Genomic DNA, 24,055 nt, shown 5'->3' on the forward strand with positions numbered 1-24,055 from the left:
TCCGGTCTCAGACACTTAATAATTACCTAGCTGTGTGGCCTTGGGCAAGCCACTTAACCCCATTTGCCTTGCAAAATCTAAAAAAAAAAAAGAAAGAAAAAGAAATTGTCATTCTTTAGGTATAGTTTATGCACATACTAGAAATATGTACAAAATAAGAATATAAAACTTCATACAGAACAAATGAGGCACTAATAGTGGGGTTGTTGGGGGATCAGAAAAGTCTCAAGAATAAAAACAGAGTTTTGAAGGAAATCTGAGGTTCTAAGAGCTAGAGGAGAGGAAGGCAATTGTTTTAGAAATAGGCTGGTCTTCCAGTCTATGCAAAGGCACAGCCATGGAAAATGAATACATACCTCTTACTCAGGTATGAAACCACCTCTTTAGAGAGAGCTTAAGAATTTGATGAAAGAGAAGTGAACTGGGGGCAGTCTGCACTCAGAGAGCACATCCCAAAGGGAAAAAAACAGATACTTTAAGCAAATAAGCTTTAAAATATAATTCTTTATGAAACACAAAAATGTTTCCAATTGCAAATTTAGGGGTTTAGATGGAAGGGTATAATGTTTTGTTTACTTTCCCTTCTAAGATAAAAACCTGCTAACAGGGTGAAAAGTTCATGATTATTCTCAACTTGTCTTGAGTGTTCAAAAGCCACTCAGGGAGGATGGGACTAGCCCTCAGCCTCCCTTATTCAAGGAACTTCTAGATTAGACCCAGAATCCATGATTTTTCCAGGGTCTTCTTAATCATACCACCGTGGATGACTTTCCTTTCATTTTTTCCCCTAATTACCACTTCTTCCTAGTTTATAGAATGCGGATGTTGTCTCTGCCTCTGGATCAGAGATACTGGATACAAAATAGAATGGCCAATATTTGGGATGACCTTCAGGGAGGTGAGACTAGGGCTAAAACAGTTTCTTCTTGTTGAGGAGGGGCAGGATAACTCTAAGGTTCCCAGTTTTGTTTTTCTTTCACTACTCTTTGCCCCTTTCCCTCTTTTCTTCCTCCCCCAAACTCCTGACTTTGGTAAGAGACAGTCCTCCCACTTTTATCATGAAGGTACAGACATGGTCTTAAATTTTTCCTAAGAGCTATGTTGGAAATTTATTACTTTGTGTTAAACATTACTTTCGTCTCTCAGAGGTCTTTTTATAAAGCAGATTACATATCTAGAATCTCAATGAATGAGTAGATCAAATCACTTTCATTCTAGTTCAAGAGATTATAAAACAAGATGAGTGAGCTCCTAGGTTAGGGAGAAGATAGAGCTGCAGAGAACCTAAGGTAGAAGGTGGAGGCTGAGCAAGAAACACTTTCCCCCAAGACATGACAAACCCCTAGAACTGTAAGAAGAATACTGGTTCAGGGGGGTCAGAAGATTTAAGGTCAAATCTTATTTCTGTCACTTCCTAAGACCTTCTGGAGAGTCAAGAACTATCTTTTGCTTTATTGTGTATCATTTGTGCTTAGCACAATGTCTGGCCCATAGGAGGCAATTAATAAATATTTATTGACTGTCATTGGGCAAACCTGTTCCAGTAAATTGATGGAGTTGGACTAGATGACCTCTGAGGTCTTTTCTGGAAAAAAGGCACCCAATCCTTAACTTCATCTATAATTGAACATTCTTTGTTGCCATAATTTTTAACTCTATTATTCTTTCAGCTGTAAAGTCATGAGACCTTATAAATCATGCTCTAATAATAATTTTAGTCATTGTGAAAAAAAGAAGAGGAACTGAGACTGGAGCCATTTGCATGACATGGAGTCATTAGTATAGACATTTTTAATTTAATTATTTTCTAGAGGAGGAAACTCCTACCAATACACCTGTACCTTCTTTTCAATTTACCACCTCAGAATTGAACTAGAGCATTAAGAATTCAGGGATTTAGGGGTGGCTAGGTGGTATAGTGGATAAAGCACCGGCCTTGGAGTCAGGAGTACCTGGGTTCAAATCTGGTCTCAGACACTTAATAATTACCTAGCTGTGTGGCCTTGGGCAAGCCACTTAATCCCATCTGCCTTGCAAAAACCTAAAAAAAAAAAGTCAGGGATTTGACCGGGATCATACAAACATTATCTATTAAAAGTGGAAATATATATGTGTGTACATATATAAACAGACAAATATACAAACATATATATATGTATATATATACATATATATATATATTCAGAGAGGAAGAGAGTCAGTTGGTCAGGATAGAGGTGCTGGGCTTGGAATAAAAAAAGATCTGAATTCATATGTTGCCTCAGACAATTACAATTTCTGTATAACCCTGGGGAAATCACTTAACCTCTCTCAGTCTCAATTTTTCTCATTTGTAAAATTTCTCATTTTCTCATTTGCTATAATAATAGCACCCACCTCACAGGATTCTGATTGTGAGGATTGAATTATGTGTATATATATATATGTATATATATATATATATACATATATATATACACACATGTACATTATATATATAAAAGCATTGTATGAATGTTAGTACAATGTGTATACATATACTAGAACTATATATTATAAATTTACATAATTTTATCATAAAATCATAACTAGGGAAGCTAGATTTGGATTACATATCATAGCAGTGAAGTGTTAAATTATAGAATAAATTGGGGGGGTAGGTAGAGCTAAAATAGAGCAGTGGATAGAATGCTGGGTCAAGAAGACCTGAATTCAAATTTGGCCACAGACATGTGTTGACTGTATGGCTCTGGGCAAGTCACTTAAGCTCTGTCTCAGTATCCTTGTCAAAGAAATGAGGATAATAATGGCACCTATCTCCCAGGATTGTTGTGTTGATTATGTGAGGCAAAAATTGCAACGTGTTTTGCATAGTTGGTCCAGGGGAAGCCCTATAGAAATGTTAGCTATCATTATTGTGCTTCTTTTATGGAAATTTTAAAAATAGGAATGGGATAGCTACTTCTCCCAAACGACTAAGGAACAATCCTGCAGGGCAGCAAATCAGAGACTGTTAGGATTTCTCAATGAATGTGTGTTTGTAGTTCAGGCACCTAACACATGCTAGTCAATTCACTGAAGTCTTGAGTCCCCCCTCACTCTCTCCCCTTCCCCCCTCCTCCCATGGTCCCTGAAGCACAGCATCAGCAAAACACCAGTGGTGGAGAACTTCCCTTTTTAGCTCCCTGTTTCCGTCGGGGTCAGGTCCAGGAGGTCAGAAATCAATGTGTCCTTCCAAGACAATAACCAAGTCGGGGAGTGGTTTGTTGTAGGGGCCACGTCAGGACCCCTCCCCTTACTGGAGACAGGGTTAATTAATAGAGGAGAGCCAGGGAGGGGCCGAAAGGGAACTCCTCAAACTGTTGCCACATCCGGAGCCATCAAAGCTGAGGCAGAGAGGAGCCAGCCCCAAGGCAGCAGCAATGACCGGCTGCAGCCGCTCCGGCCGGCTCCAGCTCTGGCCGCTGCAGGCGCTGCTGCTGCTAACTTTCTCGGCCTCAGAGTCCGGAGCAGGTGAGAGCGCCGGTGCTCAGGGGAACCTTCCGGGGACCTCGGGGAGGCGAGAAAAGGTGGGGGGGACGCAGTCTGCAAGAAAGTGGGCTCTTGGGCTTCGGGCCCAAGGGGTAAGGCTGCTGACTCAGGTGATGGAAGGCTCTGGGGCTGGGGGATGGCACTCCTTTGCCCTCCGTGCTCCACACTCCGCTCCGCGCCTCGCTGCCCGGCTGTGGTACAAAGTTTATTTCTAGCTGCTTGTTGCCTTGAGTGAAAGCCAAAAACGGGTTTCTTTCTCGAAGAAAGCGAGCTGTCCTCCAGCGGCACCCTCAGGTGTCCCATTCTTCTAAGCCAGGTCTTTTTTATTTTATTTTTCATTTATTTAGGTTTTTGCAAGACAATGGGGTTAAGTGACTTGCCCAAGACCACACAGCTAGGTCATTATTAAGTGTCTGAGGCCGCATTTGAACTCAGGTCTTCCTGACTCTAGGGTCGGTGCTCTATCCACTGGACCACCTAGCCGCCCCGTAAACCAGGTCGTTTTTGGACGAATCTCTGTGTTTCTCGCCCCGGAAAAGTTTGGCCAGAAGTCGTTTCTAAGTAAATTGTCAAGTTGTCCGGAAGGAAACATTCCCTTAGCCTGGGAAGGTCGGATTGGCCTTCCCACCGCCAAGGGCATCTGAAGAGCGTGAATGACCACGACAGCCAAGGGAGAGGTCCAGCTGGTGGAGAATTGGAAGGAACCCAAGGCAGGATCTCCTACTCAAAGTGTGGGAACTTAAGACCTCCCCCACCCCTACCCCCGGCCCCTCTCCTCATGTATTTGCGGGGTTTGTGTTTTCTGTCCCCAATGGAAAAAAAATAACAGGGATGAACCACTTTAGAGAGGTGGAACGCTTTGGGGCGGATTCTTTTGGATTTATTTCATAATCTAATTTCAGTGTTAACCTTGTGCAAGAATGGGGCGGGGTGCTGGGAAGGTGTTTTCATTTGAACTTGGTTGGGGGGACGCGACTTTTGTATCTAGATCATTATTCCACATAAGTGTCTCTAAACTCTTGAGAGGTTAGTGCCTTTAATCTCCTTCCTGCGTATTCATTTCAACCAGCCTGTCCCACCAGAGAGCTCTACTCTGTCTGTGCTCGGTCTTCAGTGTGAAGGTGTGGGACACGCACCTTCCTTTGTATTCCAGCTAGTAAACAAACGAATAAGTAAGGTTAGCGTCGGTCTCTAGCGATTCCGGGGAAGAGGAAAGGGTGACTTGTGATTTCACAGGTGCAGGGAATTCCCAGGTGGGGAGACTTTCCTACTCCACCCCAAGCAAATCAGCCCCCACTGGGCAGTTCTTAATCTTAGTAGACTGCGAAGTTGTGCCCTCTCCAAAGTCGTTCCAACCGGTAATGGTTGAATCAAGTCTTCCTAAATCTGAGATCAACTATCTAGCTCTTCCACTGAGATGCCTCTGTAACTCTTTATGTTCTATATGATTTTCAGTCCTGCCTTTAAGGTACTGCCAAGATGATTCTGGAAGTAGGTATGCCCAAGGGAGGGTGGAGATTGGCCCAGAAATGGAAATAGCTTTTGGGCTGGGGGTATTCCAGTGGAAGATTCTGTGAAATACTGAGGGGGAAGGGGGAAAGGACTAACAATTTCTTGTCCACTCATCCACCTTGCCTGTCCTTTCTTTGCTGTTGTTCTTTTAGGAGATAATGGTTGAATAGCACCCAGGAATTATCCAGAACTATGTTTTCATTGTATGTGAAGTTTTGGGAGGCAGGGGGAAAGTTAGAGGGACCATAGATGTGCTTCTTGTTCTCCTTAGGATGGGTAGCACATAACCAACAAGTCAAAAAATCAATCTGTGTCAGAATATGGGAGAATGAGTTGGGCTTTTAATGCCAGATAAGGTTAGAATAAATAGAGAGAAATGGGGCTGCCATTTTTGACAAGAAGAATGAACCAAGTGTGCACACATTCCATCTGATTTTGAAGACATGCCCAAGGGTATAACCCTTTCTCCAGGGGCAGTGTTGGCAACAGAAAAGCCATATTTCTAGGTAGATGGGTCAGGGAGCAGTAAGGTATCAGGCCTGGAGTCATGAAGGCCTGAGTTCAAATCTAGCTTCAGACACTTAGTAGCTGTGAGATCCTTAGACTAATCACTTAATCTGTTTGCCTCAGTTTGTCATCTGTAAAATGAACTGGAGTAGTAACAACAAACCACTCCAGTATTTTTGCCAAGATGATTTCAAATAGAGTCTCAAAGATGTGACTGAATAACATTAGCAGCAAATAAGGTGAATACTCACCAAAGTCTAGGGTCACAGTGGTGAAATTTTCAATTACAGGTTTGTAACTGAAAGAGTCTGGAGAATAGGCCACATAGAAAGTAGGTGGCATAGAAGGATAACAATGAAACTGAATATTGATAATAATCACTAGCTAAAAGTACCTCTCTTCCTTTGTGATTGAGGATTATGGTTGTGAAATATTCCATATACTCTCAGATAATGTCAATATATCAGCTGGTTTTGCTGAACTGTTTTTTTTCCTTTTTTTCAATTTTAGCTTCAGTGGCTTGCTGGATACAAAAGGGTGAAGGGAAATATTCAGAAATGAGTTTGAGATAAAAACAGAGGATATCAAATTGGAATGCTAAATTAAAAAATAAAAATAATATTTTAATAGGATTTTGTTTCAGGGAGAAAGTTAGGATATACAACAATCTAAATAATCCAAAAGCACAATAATCCAAAGGTAAATCCAGCCTTCTCCATTCTGGTCCCAGTTTATCATCCCTCTTCAATACTTGTTGTTCTTCCAAAAAGATAACATAGTCTAGAGGAAAGGCATTCTTCAGCCATTTATTTTTTCTTGTGAGGGTAATTAGGCCAAATTCATTCAATAATCTGTATCCAAAAAAGTGCTCCTCTGTCTCCATCTCTTCTTGGACAACTCTAATCAGAATCAGAGACCAAAATGCCTTTTATTAGGATTTGAGCCGATACAGTAATGATTTTAACTTTTTCATATTGATTTACTTTTATAATTTCTAGTTTATAAAACACATGAACTTCCTCTGAGATGATAAAGAGAAATGATTCTGCTTTGGGAATAGTTTCCCTATTTCAATTCTGTCTTTGTCTTATTAGAGTCATATTAATGTCAATTATGAAATCTCACATGATTCATTTTCTTCCACATTTTGGTTTGAGGGTGGGGTTGGGTTTTGGGGTTTTTTTGGGTATTTCACTTGGTCTCCTTTGAATCAAGTACATTCAAGCCCCTCATGGAAATACTATTTATATTTTGAAGTCTGTTGGAAATTTTATTTTTAAGTATGCTTCTAGAAAAGCTGCCTTAATCATTTTAAGTAGCTTTTATGTTATATTACAAAGCAAGAATTTACTTAGTTTATTAAAGTATGGAACAATTAGTAATAATAATTGGAAGGGCATTTTAATCTAAAGGATTAGAATCTATAAAAACCATAGGATCATAACTAATTATCCATAGGAAAATGATGAAAACCCCATTCATTGGCAAGTTTGGTTCAAGCAAACCACCAAGGGTCAGTTTCTGTCTTGAGATGTGTAACTCAACCTGGCTGAAGGGGATGAGAGTTCTCTTGCAAAATCAGTAATATTTCTGATTTTTTTTAAACCAAGGACTAATATGTTCTAGCCCAGATATGCATCTGTTCCCAAATATAATCTAAATCATCTCTAAATGATTAAATGTGGCTACTAAGGATGAAGAAAGCATCATTCTGAGTTTGGCAAGACATTTAATTCCATCCAACAAAGGATTCATTGAGTGTCTCCTATGTGCTGGGGATTATTTTAGTCCTGGTGATAAAAAGACCTAAATCAAACTATTCTTTCTTCCAAATGTTTAAATTTTACTGTGGGAAAATAACATATGCAGATCTATAAAAGACAGAGCAAAGACAAAATTATTTGGGAAGAGTAGAGGTAGAGGTACTCTCAGAACTTGGAAAACCAGGTAAAGCCTCTTGTAGGAAGTCATATGATCCTAGATTTAAAGCTTGAGAGTATGTAGTTCAGTCTTCATCTTGCAGATAACAAAACCGACACCCAGAAAAATTAAGTGGCACATGGGTCACATAGGCAGAAAGTAGCAGAGGCAAGATTCTATCTTCACTATTCTGGATCCAAATCTAATGCTCCCTCATGGTATTGTTAATCTATACTTGGGACTCTGTAAGACAGAGGGCAACAAGGCTGCTAAATATCTATTAAATGCTTATTGTCGGGGGGGGGGGGGGGGGGGGAGGAGAACACTCCAGTGCTGGGGATAGCTTGTATCATAGAGGTAGGAGATGGAAATTAAATTTGGTCACAACCTTTTATATTTTGCACTTGAAAAATTGTGCTGTCCAGTTCAATTATTAGTTCCTTATCTGTCTCCATATATATATATACACACACACACACACACACACACACACACACACACACACATATATACACCTCATGCTTTTACAGTTTCTTATGTTCCATCTATCTCTCCATCTAGACCTCTCTTTCTACGTGGCTCTAGTGAGAAGGGAAGAAAAAGTTAAAAGCCAAATATAGTGCCAAGGAATTTTCTCATCTCCTCTAACCCAATTGATGTAATCACACAGGGTAATGGGTAGATAACTGAAAAATCACAATTATGGGTCAAGTAAAATGCAAAGATAAGTCCTGTCTACTCTCTGTTAAATCTTTGTGAAGTATGGAGAAGTTTCCCTGGAGAACTTGGCTGGCTGAAGATTGGCCATACTCCTGGTGACCTTTACAAAAACTTAGCTTGCCTGGAAATGGCCTAAACATTTAAGACAGCAATCAGATCACCCTTGTATCCTACCAGAGGGCAGCATCAGGGCAAGGAGATTTCTTTCTTCTTGCCATTCTGCATTGATGATTTATAGAAGAGCTACTCACCCAATAGGAGATGCTGTATCCATCATAGAACAGTAAGACAAAGGGTTGGAACAGGAAGCAGCTTCAAAGAACGTGACCCTTAGCAGTTCAGAAGAGAGTCAATCTGTCAACCTTCGATCCAAGAGAATTAACCCTGGCAGTGGGAAGCTAAGCTGTAGATCAGAGGTGTCCAGTCTTTGAATTCTTTGGACCACATTGCCTTACAGAATCCCCTCAAGGCTACATACAGAATTCAATACTAATTCACAAATTCAATGCAATTAACTCCATTAATAAGCACAATAATAAAGGCAATGCTAGACATGTTGGACAGACCTATATTGTAGAGAGAAAAGACCTGAGGAGCAGGAATGCCTTAACCAGAGAGCATAGTACCCATGCTTGTGCCTCTTTACTAGTGTATACTATGTATGTGACCATGTTTCCTATTGACATTATATTTGTGAGAGAGTATAATCCAGGTTTAAAGGGGAAATATAGATCTATTATACTTATTGTACCTTTGTTTTCATTTAATGGTGTCTATCGGCTAACCATTAGGCTTTATAAATATACATTGTGCTAATTGGACCAGAGCTAACCTCTAACTTCTGGGTGGACAGAGACACACAAAGCAGACTAGAGTCAGGTGTGCCAGGGCACAAACAGAAATTTAATTTCAGAGTGAGGAAAAGGCCATTTGCAAATCACAACCTCCCTCCTAAGAAGGAAGCTGCTAAGGCTGAAGCCACTTATCCATATGAAAGCAGTGATGTGCAGGAATCACAGGCACATGTTTATTGTATGCACTCAATCAGTTTGTGAGGGATTGCGCAATCTGAGGTGAGCCCCAGCTCTGCCTCCTCTTACTCTCCTCTGCATGAAAGAGATTGGACTGCATGTCCCTGCATGAAAGAAGTTGGACCATAATCCAATCTTTCTTAGGTCTCTGGACAGTTCTCATGGTTGCCATTTTTTGGAACCATACAGGTGTTTTGGGGTCCCATGGTTACAGGCATTGTCTCCAGTCTTAGAGCTGTGATTACTCTGATTACCAGAGTTCTGAGACAGGAATAGGAGTACAGTATCAGGAACATGTGATGTGATGCCCCTGGGAAATAGGGCTGAGTCAAATCCCTCAATGAACACCTGGTGCTGGTCCAAGCAATACCAGAAGATGAGGTGATCCAGAGCATAAAGGATTACTGTTATGTCAAGCTCAGGACACAACTTTCTTGGAAACAGGGTATCTCCAAAATATTTTGTTATTTCCTCCCTTTGACTATCCTTACGGTCAATAAGCGAGAGGCTGTATGTGTCACAGGATATTGCCTAAGGGGTTGGTTCCTTAGGGAAGATGTCATTACCAACCATTGTTTGAGATGGAACTGAGGGATCCAAGAATATCAGAGTGAGAAAAAGCCAACAAAAGTTTGAATTAGAACCTCGGTGGTTGGGCTCATAACAAAAGGGGAGAAAAAATTCGGATTGTAGACTCACCCCTCATCTGGAATCTTGGGACAGCTGAGCTGCTTAACTGATGTCAGCTGCTTCTGTGTCTGTCCACTCAGGAGCAGGGACTTTTCTTAGATGATCCAGTTTCTCAGTCACTCAGGGCTTCAATGAAATAAAGTTTTTCCTCAAATTTTCCGTAATTATATAATCACATTAAATCAGGTGCAGATCAAATTACTTAGAGGGTCACATAAACAGAAAGTGGGAAAGACAGGATTCTGTTTTCAGTTTTCTGGATCTAAATCCAATGCTCCTTCATGGTGTTAACCTATCCTTTGGAGAAAACTGGGGACTCTACAAGGCAGAGGGCAACAAAACCATCAGGTATTTATTAAATATTTATTGTATACTAAGAGGGGAGGAGAAGAACATCCCACAGTAGGGAGTTATGTAGAGAACAATCTCAGGAAGTATCATACAAATATTAATTTCATTGAAGGCCTTCTCAAATGAAATGTCAAGTCATGGAAGAGCAAGGAAGAAAAATGCCTTGAACCCAGGAAACTTCTTGAGGTCTAAGATTATTGGCTTTTTGTTTTGTCATGATGGTGTCTAGCATGGTCTTTGCCCATGATAGGCACTTTATAAATTATTTCTTGAATTAAATATAATTGAAGAAAATTCTAAACAATTAGGCTACAAATAATATCATTCAGACAAAGAAAAAATTCAGGCATGGTAAGATGTGCCAGAGATGATAGAAGTTCAGTTCAACTCAACAAAATTTATTGAATGCCTGCTAAAAAGGCTTCAGTATGGGTCCTATAATTCCAAAGGACTTGAGATGGAAAAGGCTCTCCACCTCCAGAGAAAGAACTGATATATTGTATCTGAATATAACTGAAACATACTTTTTTAACTTTATTTTTATTACTATATCATATAGTATATAAAATTTTATTAATATTAGTTTTATTATTTTTGTCTGTTTTCTTTTGCATCATGGCTAATATGGAAATGTTTTGCATAACTGTGCATATATAATCAATATTAAATTTCTTGTCTTCTCAAGGAGAGGAGATGGGAGAAAAGCATTTTTTAAAACAATGAGTTTGAAAAAATTTTTGTCTACATGTAATTGAGAAAATATTTTTAAAACATTAAAAACCCTGATCTGGTTACCTCTGAGAATTCTGTTCTCTTTAAGGATATGATTTCTCTCTCACCACATCCAATTTGGATCGAGGTACAACATGGAAACAAAGTAAAGACTGACAGAGTGCTATCTGTGGGATGGGGGTGGGGGGAGGGAAGCAAGATTGGGGGAAAACTGTAAAACTCAAATAATATCTTTAATAAACATTCTATTGCTTTAAAAAAAACATTAAAAACCCATTTAAAAATGGGTCCTGCAATTCTTTAGTGTTCTTGAAGCTATTTCTTTACATTCATATTTCTCTTTTTTTTTAACAAATGATGCTTTTCTTCCTTTTTAAATGACTTTATTCTGTTCTTACACAAAAAAGTCTTTTATTCCACATTGTTGGCAAATAGATCCATATTTCATTTAAATCACAATTTTCTTTCAAAAACTGTGCAAATCCTATCTAAAAATAGTGTGTTTTTTAGTTTTTTTTTTAATTTTTATGTTTTTTTTTGCAAGGCAAATGGGTTTAAGTGGCTTGTCCAAGGCCACACAGCTACCTAATTATTTAAGTGTCTGAGACTGGATTTGAACCCAGGTACTTCTGACTCCAGGGCCGGTGCTTTATCCACTGCACCACCTAGCCACCCCAAGTTGTGTTTCTTTATATGTATATATTAGCTATACATATTTATTTATTTATTTGTTTGTTTGTTTGTTTGTTTAAGTTTATTTATTCTCATTTTGAACAAACAATGTTTTTTATACATTAATAAAATATTCTTGTTTAAGAGTAAACAAAATACCCCCTCCCCCCAAAAAAACTATAGACTCATTTGAGCGATAGAGTAAAGGGGAGAAAAAAATTAAAATTAAAAAAATAGTAATAATTGTAGGTATGGCCAGGTGGTGCTATGGACGGAGCACCAGCCCTGGAGCCAGGAGCACACGAGCCCATATTTGGCCCTGTACACTCAATAATCACTCAGCTGTGTGACATGCAAGCCACCCCAACCCCACTGCCCTGCAAAAACCAAAAAAAAGGAAAAAAACCCAAAATGAAATAAAATAGTAATAATAGTAGGGGTGGCTGGGTTGTGTACAGAGCATTGGCCCTTGAGCCAGGTGTAGCCGGGTCCAAATCCAGCCTCAGACACCCAACAATCACCCTGCTATGTAGCCCCAGGCAGGCCACCCAGCTCCATTTGCCCTGCACTCCCCCAAAAATAATAATAATAAAAAATGTGCTTCAGTCTTTGTTCCAACACCAACAACTCTGTCGTGGGTGGATCATATTCTTTATGATAAGTCCATTGCAAAAGTTACTTCCATATTTTTCCACCATTGCCATTGCTGATCACAGCTACCTCCTTTCCTATTTCTCCACTACCATGTACTATATTTTCTCTCTCCTTTCACTCTGACTCTGCTGTAGGGTAGCTGAGTGGCACAGCAGACAGATCCCTGGCTCTGGGGCCAAGAGGCTCTGAGTCCCCATACCACCCCTTAGGCCCAGCATCTACCTGGTCCTATGGTTCCAGACAAGTCATCCAATCCCAGCCCCTTGCAAGAAGTAAAAGAGAAAATGTGTTATATCTGACCACTCTCCTGCCATGGTCCATCCTCTCCTCCATCACTCACACCCCCTCCTTCCCCCTGTCCCCCCTTCTTACTCCAGATGCCTATACCCCATTGAGTATATAAGTTGTTTCCTCTCCTAGCCACCTCTAATGAGAGTGAAGATTCCCTCATTCCCCCTTGCCTTCCTCCCTTCCATAACATTTCAATAATACATTGTGATAAAGAAAAATCTTATTATATGAAATATCTTGGCCTATTCCCCCTCTCCTTTTTCTTTCTCCCATTACATTTCCCTTCTTTCTATTGAGTCCATTTTTACACCATATTTTATCTTCAAATTCAGCTTTCTCCTGTGCTTCAACTATAAAAGCTCCCTCTACCTGCTCTATTAACTGAGAAGGTTCATATGAGTATTATCAGAGTCATTTTTCTATACAGGAATACATGCAGTTCATCCTCATTAAGTCCCTCATATTTTCCCCTTCTCCTCCAATCTCTATGCTTCACCTGAGTCCTGTATTTGAAAATCAAACCTTCTGTTCAGCTCTGGCCATTCCAACAGGAACATTTGAAATGCACCTGGTTCATTGAAAATCCATCTTTTTTCCCTGTAAGAGGACATTCATTTTTGCTGGGTAGTTGATTCTTGGTTGCATTCCAAGGTCTTTTGCCTTCCAGTATATTATTTTCCAAGCCCTATGAGCTTTTAATGTAGTTGCTGCTAAGTCCTGTGTGATCCTGACTGCAGCTCCACGATATTTGAATTGTTTCCCTCTGGCTGCTTGTAATATTTTCTCTCTGACTTGGGAGTTCTGGAACTTGGCTATAATATTCCTAGGGGTTGGTGTTGTGGTATCTCTTTCTCAGGGGGATCGGTGAATTCTCTCCATTTCTATTTTGTCCTTTGCTTCTAGGATATCAGGGCAATTTTCCTGTAGTAATTCTTTGAAAATGATGTCAAGGCTCTTTTCCTGATCATGACTTTCAGGTATTCCAATAATTTTTAAATTATCTTTCCTAAATCTGTTTTCCATATCAGTTGTTTTTTCAATGAGATGTTTCACATTTTCTTCTAATTTTTCATTTTTTTTTTTGGCTTTGAAGTATTGATTCCTGATTTCTTGTAAATTCATCCATCTCCGAGTTCTATTCTTTGTCTGAAGGATTTGTTTCCCTCAGAGAGCTTTCTTATCTCTTTTTCCATCTGGCCAATTTTGCTTTTTAAAGCATTCTTCTCCTCAATAACTTTTTGAACTGTTTTATTCATTTGACCTAAGTTGGTTTTTAGCATGCTGTTTTCTTCAACATTTTTTTGGATTTCCTTGACTAGGCTGCTGACTTCATTTTCATGTTTTTCCTGCATCTCTCTCATTTCTTTTCCCAGTTTTTCTTCCAACTCCCTCATTTGATTTTCAAAGTCTTTTTTGAGCTCTGTCATAGCCTGAGCCCAATTTCTGTTTTTCTTGGAGTCTTTAGATGCAGGAGCTTGTGCTTCCTCATCTTCAGACTGAGTATTTTGATCCTTCTTGGGATCATTTGCAAAATATTTCTCAATGGTGTTCCTCTTTTTTCTCTGCTTGCTCATTTTCCCAGCCTGAGGCTGGTTTTGGGGTGCTTCCTGAGCTTTTGGGACACTCCCACAAGGGTCTCAGTGTATGAGGCTCTGTCCTCCCTCCTGGTCTGTGAATGACCATATGTGCCCCCCTCTGCCACGGGGCTGAGGTGGGGGGCCCTGTTGTTCTATGGGGGGGGGGCCTAGACTGCGATCAGGATCTGAATGTGGTCAGAGCCCCAGAGTCCTGTTCCAGGGTCAGAGGACAGAGCTCTGCAGTCTCTCTCTCTTTACTGCCTCCCTCAGGTCAATGGGTTCATGCCCTGGGGGCTCCTGCTTACTGGCTCCGCCTGCTTCTGTTTCCAGGTCTGCCTTGGCCAAGCTGCTGCTTGCTGCTTGCTGTGTGCCCTGAGGGCTGGGCTTCACATGCTGACTCTGGCAGAGGTCCCCCAGCTGTTCCCCCATTTTGTGCTGCGTGCTCCCCGGGGAGTAGGTCAGGAAACTCCCCCGCTGCTGTGAGCTGCAGCTCCCAGCGCCCTGGGGCTGCCTCTGGGAGGCTGAAGTTCTTTTGCTCTGGTGGGCCGCCCCTCCAACCCCCGGGGAGCAGAGCCTTTCTGCTCTTTTCCAGGTTACCTTGAGTAGAACTGCCTCATTGCATCCCTCTGTGGGTTCTGTCTCTCGAAAATTTAAAGTCCTTAGTTTCGAAGTTTTATGAGAGAGCCTATGAGACTTTCCTCTCTTGTCGCCATCTTGGCTCCGCCCCCCCTCAACTATACATATTAAAACAAGTTCTTTTTCAACTACCATTAAATATCTAAGTGTTCATCTACAACAGTGACAATATCTAATATCTGTTGACAATTAATCTAAATTTTTTCCTTTTCCTTGTGGCAGGTGGAGGATGAAATGATTGAGGAAACAAAGTTTCAAACTTCCAGGCATATAAATTTATAAAATAATACATGCCAATTGCCTAACAAATCAGGACCCTTCTTCTGCTTTGGTCCCCAGGCTTTTATGCATTAAAAGCAATCAAATAAGATTAATTAATTTTTTAAATGCATATAATCAGGATACAAAATTAGGAAATTTGATTTTTAATAGAAGAAAGATTAGCAACTTTCCAGTCCCTACAGTACAGTATAGAGCCTGTTTTTAGATAAAACATGAGTTGCCTGAGATGTATAATTATAAGAAAATTCCTTGCATTGATCTTCAGTTCTGACCAGGTTTTTGGTCGGCATAACATGTAAGTCCTTAGTTAAGGATCTCTAAACAGCTAGTAGAAATTATTCAGCCTCTTAACCACACACAGATAGGTTAAAACAATGTCATAAGGCTTTCTCCCAGTTTCTACAATTGAATGAAGTTTTCTCACAAGGTAGAAATTGAACTATAGACTCATAAATTGAATTGAACTGAACCAACTCCAGAATTGAGTCCCAAGTTGGAATCAGTGTGGTTCACTCAATTCCTACATATCTCCTAAAGATTTGTACGTTTAAAATAAAAAGGAGGGAAATATCAAGGTCACCTTTTGTAATCTATGAATTGTATTTTTGTATTTGAACACATTATTTTGAGACGTAGTCCATTGGCTTCCCTAGACTGTCAAAAGGTAAGGAAGGGTAGAGTGTTAGTTTAAGGTATGGACGTCCCCAATTCACCTTCTACCTTTGGACCTTCTCACTCACCACACATTACACTGTTTCATCACTCCTTTCTTCTTTTGATTTTGTTCTATTATTTCTTGCTTTCTTATGGAGTTTTTAATTTCTGGTTGTTCTTAGTAGAAAATTGTTTTTGGATTCAGAAGATCCATTTCTTGGGTGAAGTTTATCATTTTTTTCTTTTAAACTATTCTTCCAATTCTTTCCTATAGAGTTTAATTTCTTGCTTGATTTCTTCTAGGTATACATGTATTTTTTTTGAAAATCAATTTTTAAAAATTTTCTGTTTGTAGGTCTTGTAGGTACTTACCTCTCCTTTTTGACAATCTCCTCAATTAAAATTAATTTTGATACTTATTGATGTCATCTTTGATTTACACATCTCTAGTTTTAGTTCCTGAATTGGGGTTTTGTTTCATGAACTAGATCTGACTCTTTTAGTTGGATGGTTTCATTTTGGATCTCTTGGTTTCTTGTTCTGAACAACATCTCTGGAAGTTAAACTCCCATTTGAAGTTTAGGGAGCAATATTTTCAGGACTTCTCTAGAATCTTAGGACCAAAGTGTTAGGGACCTCAGATCATTCTGGGATTTCCTGGTCTAAACATTGAGGGCCCTCCTTTGGTCACTGTTTGGTGCTACTCCCCTCTGGCTTCAAAAGGGGCTTTCTGAACACCCAGACAGTGTTGGTTACACATGTTATGGCTCTTGTCACACCCATGCTGGCTTTCTTTGCTGGAGGAATCTCATTTCTATTGGCCTTAGCTTTCTGTTTGATTTTGTGTCATTCTGAGCTGGAAGAAGTCACTTACTGTTTCATTGGATTTATGGAACATTATTTATTCTAATATGTAGGAGGTTGGTAGTCTGCCCTATTCTCAAAGTCATCTTGTCAGGAAGTCCCTAGAATGTACAAAAAGAACCCAGAAATTAGGAAGTAGGATCAGGACAGTTAAGTGATATTGGGAGGCTGGGAAAATCTGTTGCCAAGGTGGAGATTTAATATCCTGTGAAATAATTATAATGCTAAGAGTGTATCATAGCAGAGTGTGATATCAAGATCAAACTCAAAAGTTTTAACCGTCCCTTCCCATGGTATTTAAGCAACAATTTGTTTAATCTCTTCCAACCCTCCTTAATTGTTCCTTATTCACAATTGATTGAACAAAAGACAAATGGGCATACTTCTCAATCCTGACATTCTGAACATCATTAAGTGCAAATGTGGCTTAACTGTTGTCTATAGCAAGTCTTCCACAGTTAACTAATGGTAGGCATTTTCAATACCTTAAAATACATAATACTCTAGGGTTGGAATTTTAGCCAACATAGAAAAGATTAGAAAATGATTGTATATATTTTCTTCTTCCTTCAGAAATCCATTATGCAACTGTATATTGGAACTCCTCCACATTGTCAGTAGAAGTCAAAAATGATTTAGACCCAAATGGAGATGCTTACGGTTTTTACAATGACACTATACAAACTACAGGCTGGGGGACCTTGGAGATAAGAGCTGGTTATGGTGCTAATTCCTTGACCAATGAACTTGTCATGTTTGTAGCTGGCTATTTGGAGGGCTACCTCACTGCACAGTAAGTATTTTTTTTTTCATTTGTATCCCAACATCTAGAACAATGAGAGGTTAAAAATTTTTTGAGTGATTGACTAAAAAAGCACTTTATTGACTAATGTAACAACCATGTTATTATCTTTTACCCACTATCATGGATTTTCATTTTAATTTCTAATTGTTTCTTTTTTTTCCTCACATTGGACATTAAAATTGTAAATGTGTTTGGAGTTTTTAATATATTTAAATATGAAATGTAATTAGTGTTTGTACCTAGAATTCAGTTCTCCTCTCTTTCTGTGATCACATTGCTATCTAAATCAGCAGTTCCCAGTCTTTTTGTGTCTGAAGGTCTGTTTTTATCTTCAGAAAATCTTTCAGGCTGTCATATGACAGTAGTTATGCTATTAGTAGTTGTTGATTGAAAAATACAGCATGAAAAAATGATTATGTTTTCAGTACTGCTATATGGAAAAGCAAATAGATAACTCATAAACTTCAAGGATGAACAACTTCTTGGAGGGATAGCGCAACAAAAGAAAAAAAATCATATATCATTTTTACAGGCCAGAAAAAAAGAGAGGAATGCCAATATTTTAAATCTATCCATTTTATTACATCATATAATTTGTCAGAGCTTTAAAAAAATGAAAATGGCAACACTTGGAGTATGCATGTATGTATGTATGTATGTATGTATGGATGGATGGATATGTTGTTGCCTCACAATAACCCTGTGATTCTCTTGGGAATTTCATCCAAACAATTTGGGAATCAGAGTCCTAAATTTGGTGAATAAAAGTTCCTCAAGGATGAGACCAAGTGTGATCATTGTCCTAGTTTTTGACTCTCTTTATCCAGCTGATACCTTTACCTCTAGGAAACTGTTTAGATAAATGCCCAAATGATATTCTCCTATCATTTTGTACATTGGGAAATGAAGTAAGAGGCAGAGTTATTTATTAAGAATTATATGAGGGGCGGCTGGGTGCCATAGTAGATAAAGCACCAGCCTTGGAGTCAGGAGTACCTGGGTTCAAATCCGGTCTCAGACACTTAATAATTACCTAGCTGTGTGGCCTTGGGCAAGCCACTTAACCCCATTTGCCTTGCAAAAACCTAAAAAATAAAAATAAAAAAAGAATTATATGGCAGGTCAGAGTTCATTAGGAATAAAATATAATTTTCTGACTTTGAATCAACATAGCCAAGAATACTAATAAATGATGATGGGCAAGTTTTATTTTATTTCTCCTAAATTTTATTAAAATAACCAGGATGGAATATAAAACTACAAGTCATTTTTATCCATTCTCATCCCTTTCTTGGTTTAAAGTGTCTTAGATAACTCAGTCTTCTTTTTTTTACTGCACTGTTGTGTATATAACCTATATTTTTGAACACATAATAACTACTTTTTTCATATTGTTACTGACCTAGACTAAGTAATAGGTGTGATATTAATCTTATCCCAAGTACTAGAGATTTTCTTACATGCCATGTTTAATTATCATGCATTATCATCTAAGAACATTTCCCAGTTTGACCTGTATCATGCTCATCATATCAAGAGAAAGGAACTTATGACTCCCAAGAGTTTGTACCACTTGAATATATAAACAACTTCAATATTAGTTCTGATGAATTCATAGATAGCAAAATCTGTAATGTCTGATTAAGGAAAAACTAAGATATATAAGGACAATAGAAGGAGCATAACCATGTTTCCAGTAGCACAACCTAGATGCCTCTAGAGTTTATGAACTGAAAAGTATTCAAGTACAGAATGTCCCATTCAAAACTTATAAAGGAAGTGTTAAGAAATGTTTATTTATTTTGGTCCTTTATGAGATATGAAGTTCACAATCAAATTTGATGAACTATAGACTAAATATAGGGAAAGTCATGCTTCTGGTGGCCTTTAAAGAGCAAGTTGGGTTATTTTTCAAGGAGCTAAGAGACCCTTAACCTTGGACTGTGGTAAACAGCAGTCCCAGGGAACCCAGATGAGCAAGTTATCCAGTGGGGACATTATATCCTTTTGTCCCGACCTATCCCATTTTCTAATCAGGAAGTAAGATCAGAAAAAAAAATCATAGTATTTTACAATTGTTGTTGTTTAGTCATTCCAGTTGTGCCTGATTCTTTGTTACTCTATTTGGGTTTTTCTTGGCAAAGATACTTAGAGTGGTTTGCCATTTCCTTCTCCAACTTATTTTTCAAATAAGGAATTTGAGGCAAATAGGACAGGGCTTTGATTTGAATTCAAATAGCTTATGTCATACTAAAGGCTTTAGTTAAGATAGTAGTTTCTTTTCATCCTGTAACTAAAGAAGCTGGTTAAGACCTGGGGGGCTAGGGAAGAGAGGAAAGCAACATATTTTCAGTCCTTTGGAAGTTACTTAAGGAATGAACTGGAGGAATTTTTGCCTGATCTATCCTGTGAAACTATGAAAACCACTAGTATTATAGTCAAACTGTGCTGAGAAATGTCAAACTCTGACTTTTACATAGAAGTGTATTTAGTCATTTTCAGTCATGTCCAACTCTTCATGACCCCTTTTGGAGTTTTTTGGCAAAACTACTAGAGTTTGCCATTTCTTTCTCTAGCTCATTTTATAGATGAGAAAACTGAGCCAAACAGGATTAAATGATTTCCCCAAAGTCACCGAACTAATTAGTGTCTGAGGTCATATTTGAACATGCAAAGATGGGCCTTCCCAACTCCAGGTCTGGCACTCCATCCACTGAGTGACCATCCAACTGTCCCCTTAGAAAAGTTGGGTGGATCTATATTTCAAGGTGAACTAACAGTATAAGATTTAAGAAAAGGGTCTTTTACATGTAGCAAACCAATGCATATAATTGTGAAAAACATTTTTTAACGAGCTTTTCTGTTGTTTCTGTTTGCAATGTTGCCCAAGTTCCCAAGCCTCCTACGTGGTAGATGTGTCTGGAATGCCTACAAGTGTAGACATGTGCCACATAATTTGATTCAGCTCACAGCATCACTTCATCTTTGAAGATAGTTGGCCAGGACTACTAAAAGTCACCCTATTCCTTCATTCATTCAATATTGCCTATCTTAGATCAGGCTCTCACTTAATATTTGTTGATATTTATTGTTTATTTGGCATGTAGCATTGCTCTAGGGCTTGTAGGATACAGAGAAATATGTAAAAGTTCTTGTCTAGTTGAGGAGAAAAGATATAAAGTAAGGTTACAGAGTTATATATGCCAGATGCGTGGTTTGGCTAATAAGGCACAAAGGAGATCAAAGGAAAGAAAATTCATTATGGGCTTGAGACCTTTGAAGTTAATTTAATTCCAATTATGCCTTGAAGGCTAAGTAAGATTTGGCTGATCCGAAAGAATGGGAGAGGGTATACCAGGTAGACATGGTACCTTGAGAAAAATCATACAGAGACTGGAATGAGTCAGACATATTCCTTGGCAGGGGAGAGGACACCAATCTGACTGGATCAGAAGGTTGTGTCGGAGAGTAGTAGAATAGAAAGGCAGCAGCTTCATAGTTGAAGAGCAGGTTAAGAAGTGCCCTGCATGCTTGAGATCTGCTCTTCAGCAGGACCAACTTCCATTTTAAGGGGAATTATTGAAGAAATGTATAAAGAGTGTGCTTGGGTTTCTTTTGTTTGGAAGATAATTATGTTGTTCAATAGTCTTGGCTGCATTTTTGGTTGTAAGGGAACTGAAAGACTAAAGACATCTTAGAGTTGGAAAGGACATTAAAGGTCATTCTAAAGGACATTTGAATTTCCCTGAACAGTCTTGAGAAGAGAGACCATTTCATTTTTGCTTTTGTATTCCCAGATGCTATAGGGCAAGGTACCTGGAAAGGGCAGGAGCAGGGGCAGGGAATAAGCATCTATTTGATCTATTTGATTATTTGAACCTCGTCACAACCCTTTGAGGTAGGTGCTATCATTATCCCCATTTTGCATTTGAGAGAACTGAGGCAAAGATATGTCAAGTGACTTACTCAGGGTCACATAACTAATAAATGTCAGATTTGCACTCAGGTCTTCCTGACTCCAGCCCCAGCCCCCATCTAACTCTTCTATAGCCATACCTAGCTGCATCCTAATTGGAAAATAGTAGGTACTTAACAAGTTGTTGTGGATGGTATAAAACCCTAAATGGAGTGATATCCCAGTAGATGATTACCTAATCTTTTCATAAACATCTCTAATAAAGAGATCATCTTCTTCAAACTTCATCAAATGAACCAGTCATTCAAGTCATTCAGTAAACATTTATTTAATACCTTCTATGTGGCAGACACTGTACTAAGCAGCAAAGATAGAAAGAAAAGCATGCAAGCACCCACAATCTAATAGAGCACATGATAAACATCTATGAACAAACAAGCTATATGTAGAATAAATATTAAATAAGTAATAGAAGAAAGACATTAGAATTAAAAGGGAGTGAGAAAGGCTTCCCGTAGAAGGTGATGTTTATGAAAAATGAAGATAAAAGAGGATCTGATTAAGTCAAATATACACAACAAAGATCTGTGCTATAGGTAACAAATTTTGATGGCACTAGGAAACTGACTCTCAGAAGTATCTGAAAGAGAAAAGCAATATTAAAACTTGAAAATATTAAACACCTGAAAAAAAGTCCTGGACTTTGTCATTACCAAAAACCATGATAAACAAAATAGTAACTACAACTCTATGTTGCCTTTTTATTTTTAAAATTTCTAAAAAAAATCTTTTTGAAAATGATCTACACATATATCAATTACATCCTTGATGAAAGTATGCAAAGAGGATGAAGAAGCTTCTACAAAATGATATGATAGGCAGCTAGAAGGTATTTTAGTACACAAAGCATTATTCTTGAAATCAGGGAGTCTTGAATTCAAATTCAACCTTAGACACTTAGCTGTATGGTACTGAGCAAATCATTTAATCTCTGTTTGCCTGTATGCCTTATTTCCTCAACTTTAAAATAGGGAAAAAATAGCACCAGGGTTGTTTTGAGGTTCAAGTGAGGCCACAAAATATTATTAATATGAAAGATTCAGGAAAATAATGAAAGACATGTATGACCTAATATAGTACAAAATGAATGTATTAAGAATAGTTTTTTTTCTTTCATCACTATCTGGTAGTTTGGATTATCCCCCCAAACTTGCACTCACAAGATAGTTCCCTTAGGGGAAGACTACCCCAAATTCACAGTATAGGGGTGGCACCAAGATGATACAGTAAATGTAGGAACTGAATCTCTCCCCAGTATTCCTCCACCCTCTCCCCAGGAATGCATCAAATTGAATTCTGGAATATTAGAATGAACAAAAGATTGGGGTGAAGCAATTTTCTACACTGAGACAACTAAGAAGATTTGCAGGAAAGATCTGTCTCATCAGGGTGGTTTCTGGGCCTGGAGCCCAGTGAAGTAGAAGCCTTGCCCTGGCAAGCCAGCAGGTCTTAAAGGCAACTGCATCAATGACAACAGCCACTTTGAAGGTTTCAGCTCACAGAGAGAAAGGGGGCGGTGCACAACTGATCAGAAGGAGATGACAAGTGCCCCTTTGCTGGTCCTGGGTTCAGGATCTTATTTGCATTACCCAGATGCAGTTCTGAGTCAAAGTCCCAGGGCCATAAGGGACATTAGTGCACACTAGTGCACACTAGTGCACACTAGGGGATCAGGAACCCCAATCATAATTCCAGGGCAGAAAAGTTTGTGCCACCCACAGACCAGTCTAGGAGAGCAGTTATAACGCCTCTCTTTAGGTAGAAGAATTGAAAATTTACAGAGCCTAGAACTAGCTCTGAAAATATTTGCACAAAATCCCTGAAACTTGGGACGATGCCTTCTCCACCCTAGAAGCAGAAGTCAACTTTAACATAGAGTTAAAAGTAAAGAAATAGGTTAAAATAATGACAAAAAAACAAACACCAAACAAAAGAACTTGACAGGGTAGAACAAGACAAAAATTTAGAAGATACATGCAAAGCCTCAAAAGTGTGAATTGTAAACAACCCAAAAATGAATCACTAGAAGAGCTCAAAAAAATCAGAAGTAAAAAAAAACTGAGAAATGAGAATGATACAAGAAAATTATAAAAAGAGCCAATAACTTGGTAAAAGAGGAGCAAAAATACTAAAGAAAATAACACCTTTAAAAAAACAGAATTGACCAAGAAGTTTAAATATGTACAAAAAATCCATTAAAGAAAAGAACTCCTTAAAAAGTAGAACTGGGGAGCAGCTAGGTGGTGCAGTGGATAGAGCACTGGCCCTGGAGTCAGGAATACCTGAGTTCAAATACAGCCTCAGACACTTAATAATTACCTAGCTGTATGGCCTTGGGCAAGCCACTTAACCCCATTGCTTTGCAAAAAAAAAAAAAAAACTAAAAAAAAAAGTAGAACTGGCCAAATGGAAAAAAAGAGGTACAAAAGCTGAATGAAGAAAAAAATTCCTTAAAAATTAGAATTGGGTAGGTGGAAGTTAATGATTCCATGAGACATCAAAATACAATAAAACAAAATCAAAAGAATGAAAAATTAGAAGAAAATTGGAACTATCTTGTTGGAAAAACAACTGACATAGAAAAGAGATCAAGGAGTGGTAATTTAAGAATTATTGGACTATCTAATAGAGGCAACTATTAGCAGATTGAACACTGGTCTCAGAGTCAAGA

General features: G+C 38.6%; 1 protein-coding gene across 1 annotated transcript in view; it reads left to right on the forward strand.

The window, feature by feature from the left end:
- The first annotated feature begins 3,163 nt into the window (after positions 1-3,163).
- Positions 3,164-24,055, forward strand: part of PLBD1 (phospholipase B domain containing 1) — an 82,559-nt gene continuing 61,667 nt past the window's right edge. Inside the window, exons 1-2 of the mRNA XM_074194539.1 lie at positions 3,164-3,492; positions 17,177-17,396. Of these exons, the coding sequence (XP_074050640.1) occupies positions 3,402-3,492; positions 17,177-17,396 (311 nt within the window). The 5' untranslated portion in view covers positions 3,164-3,401. The remainder of the gene's footprint in view (positions 3,493-17,176; positions 17,397-24,055) is intronic.

Source organism: Macrotis lagotis, chromosome 7 (assembly GCF_037893015.1).
Source record: "Macrotis lagotis isolate mMagLag1 chromosome 7, bilby.v1.9.chrom.fasta, whole genome shotgun sequence".
Lineage (NCBI taxonomy): Eukaryota > Metazoa > Chordata > Mammalia > Peramelemorphia > Peramelidae > Macrotis > Macrotis lagotis.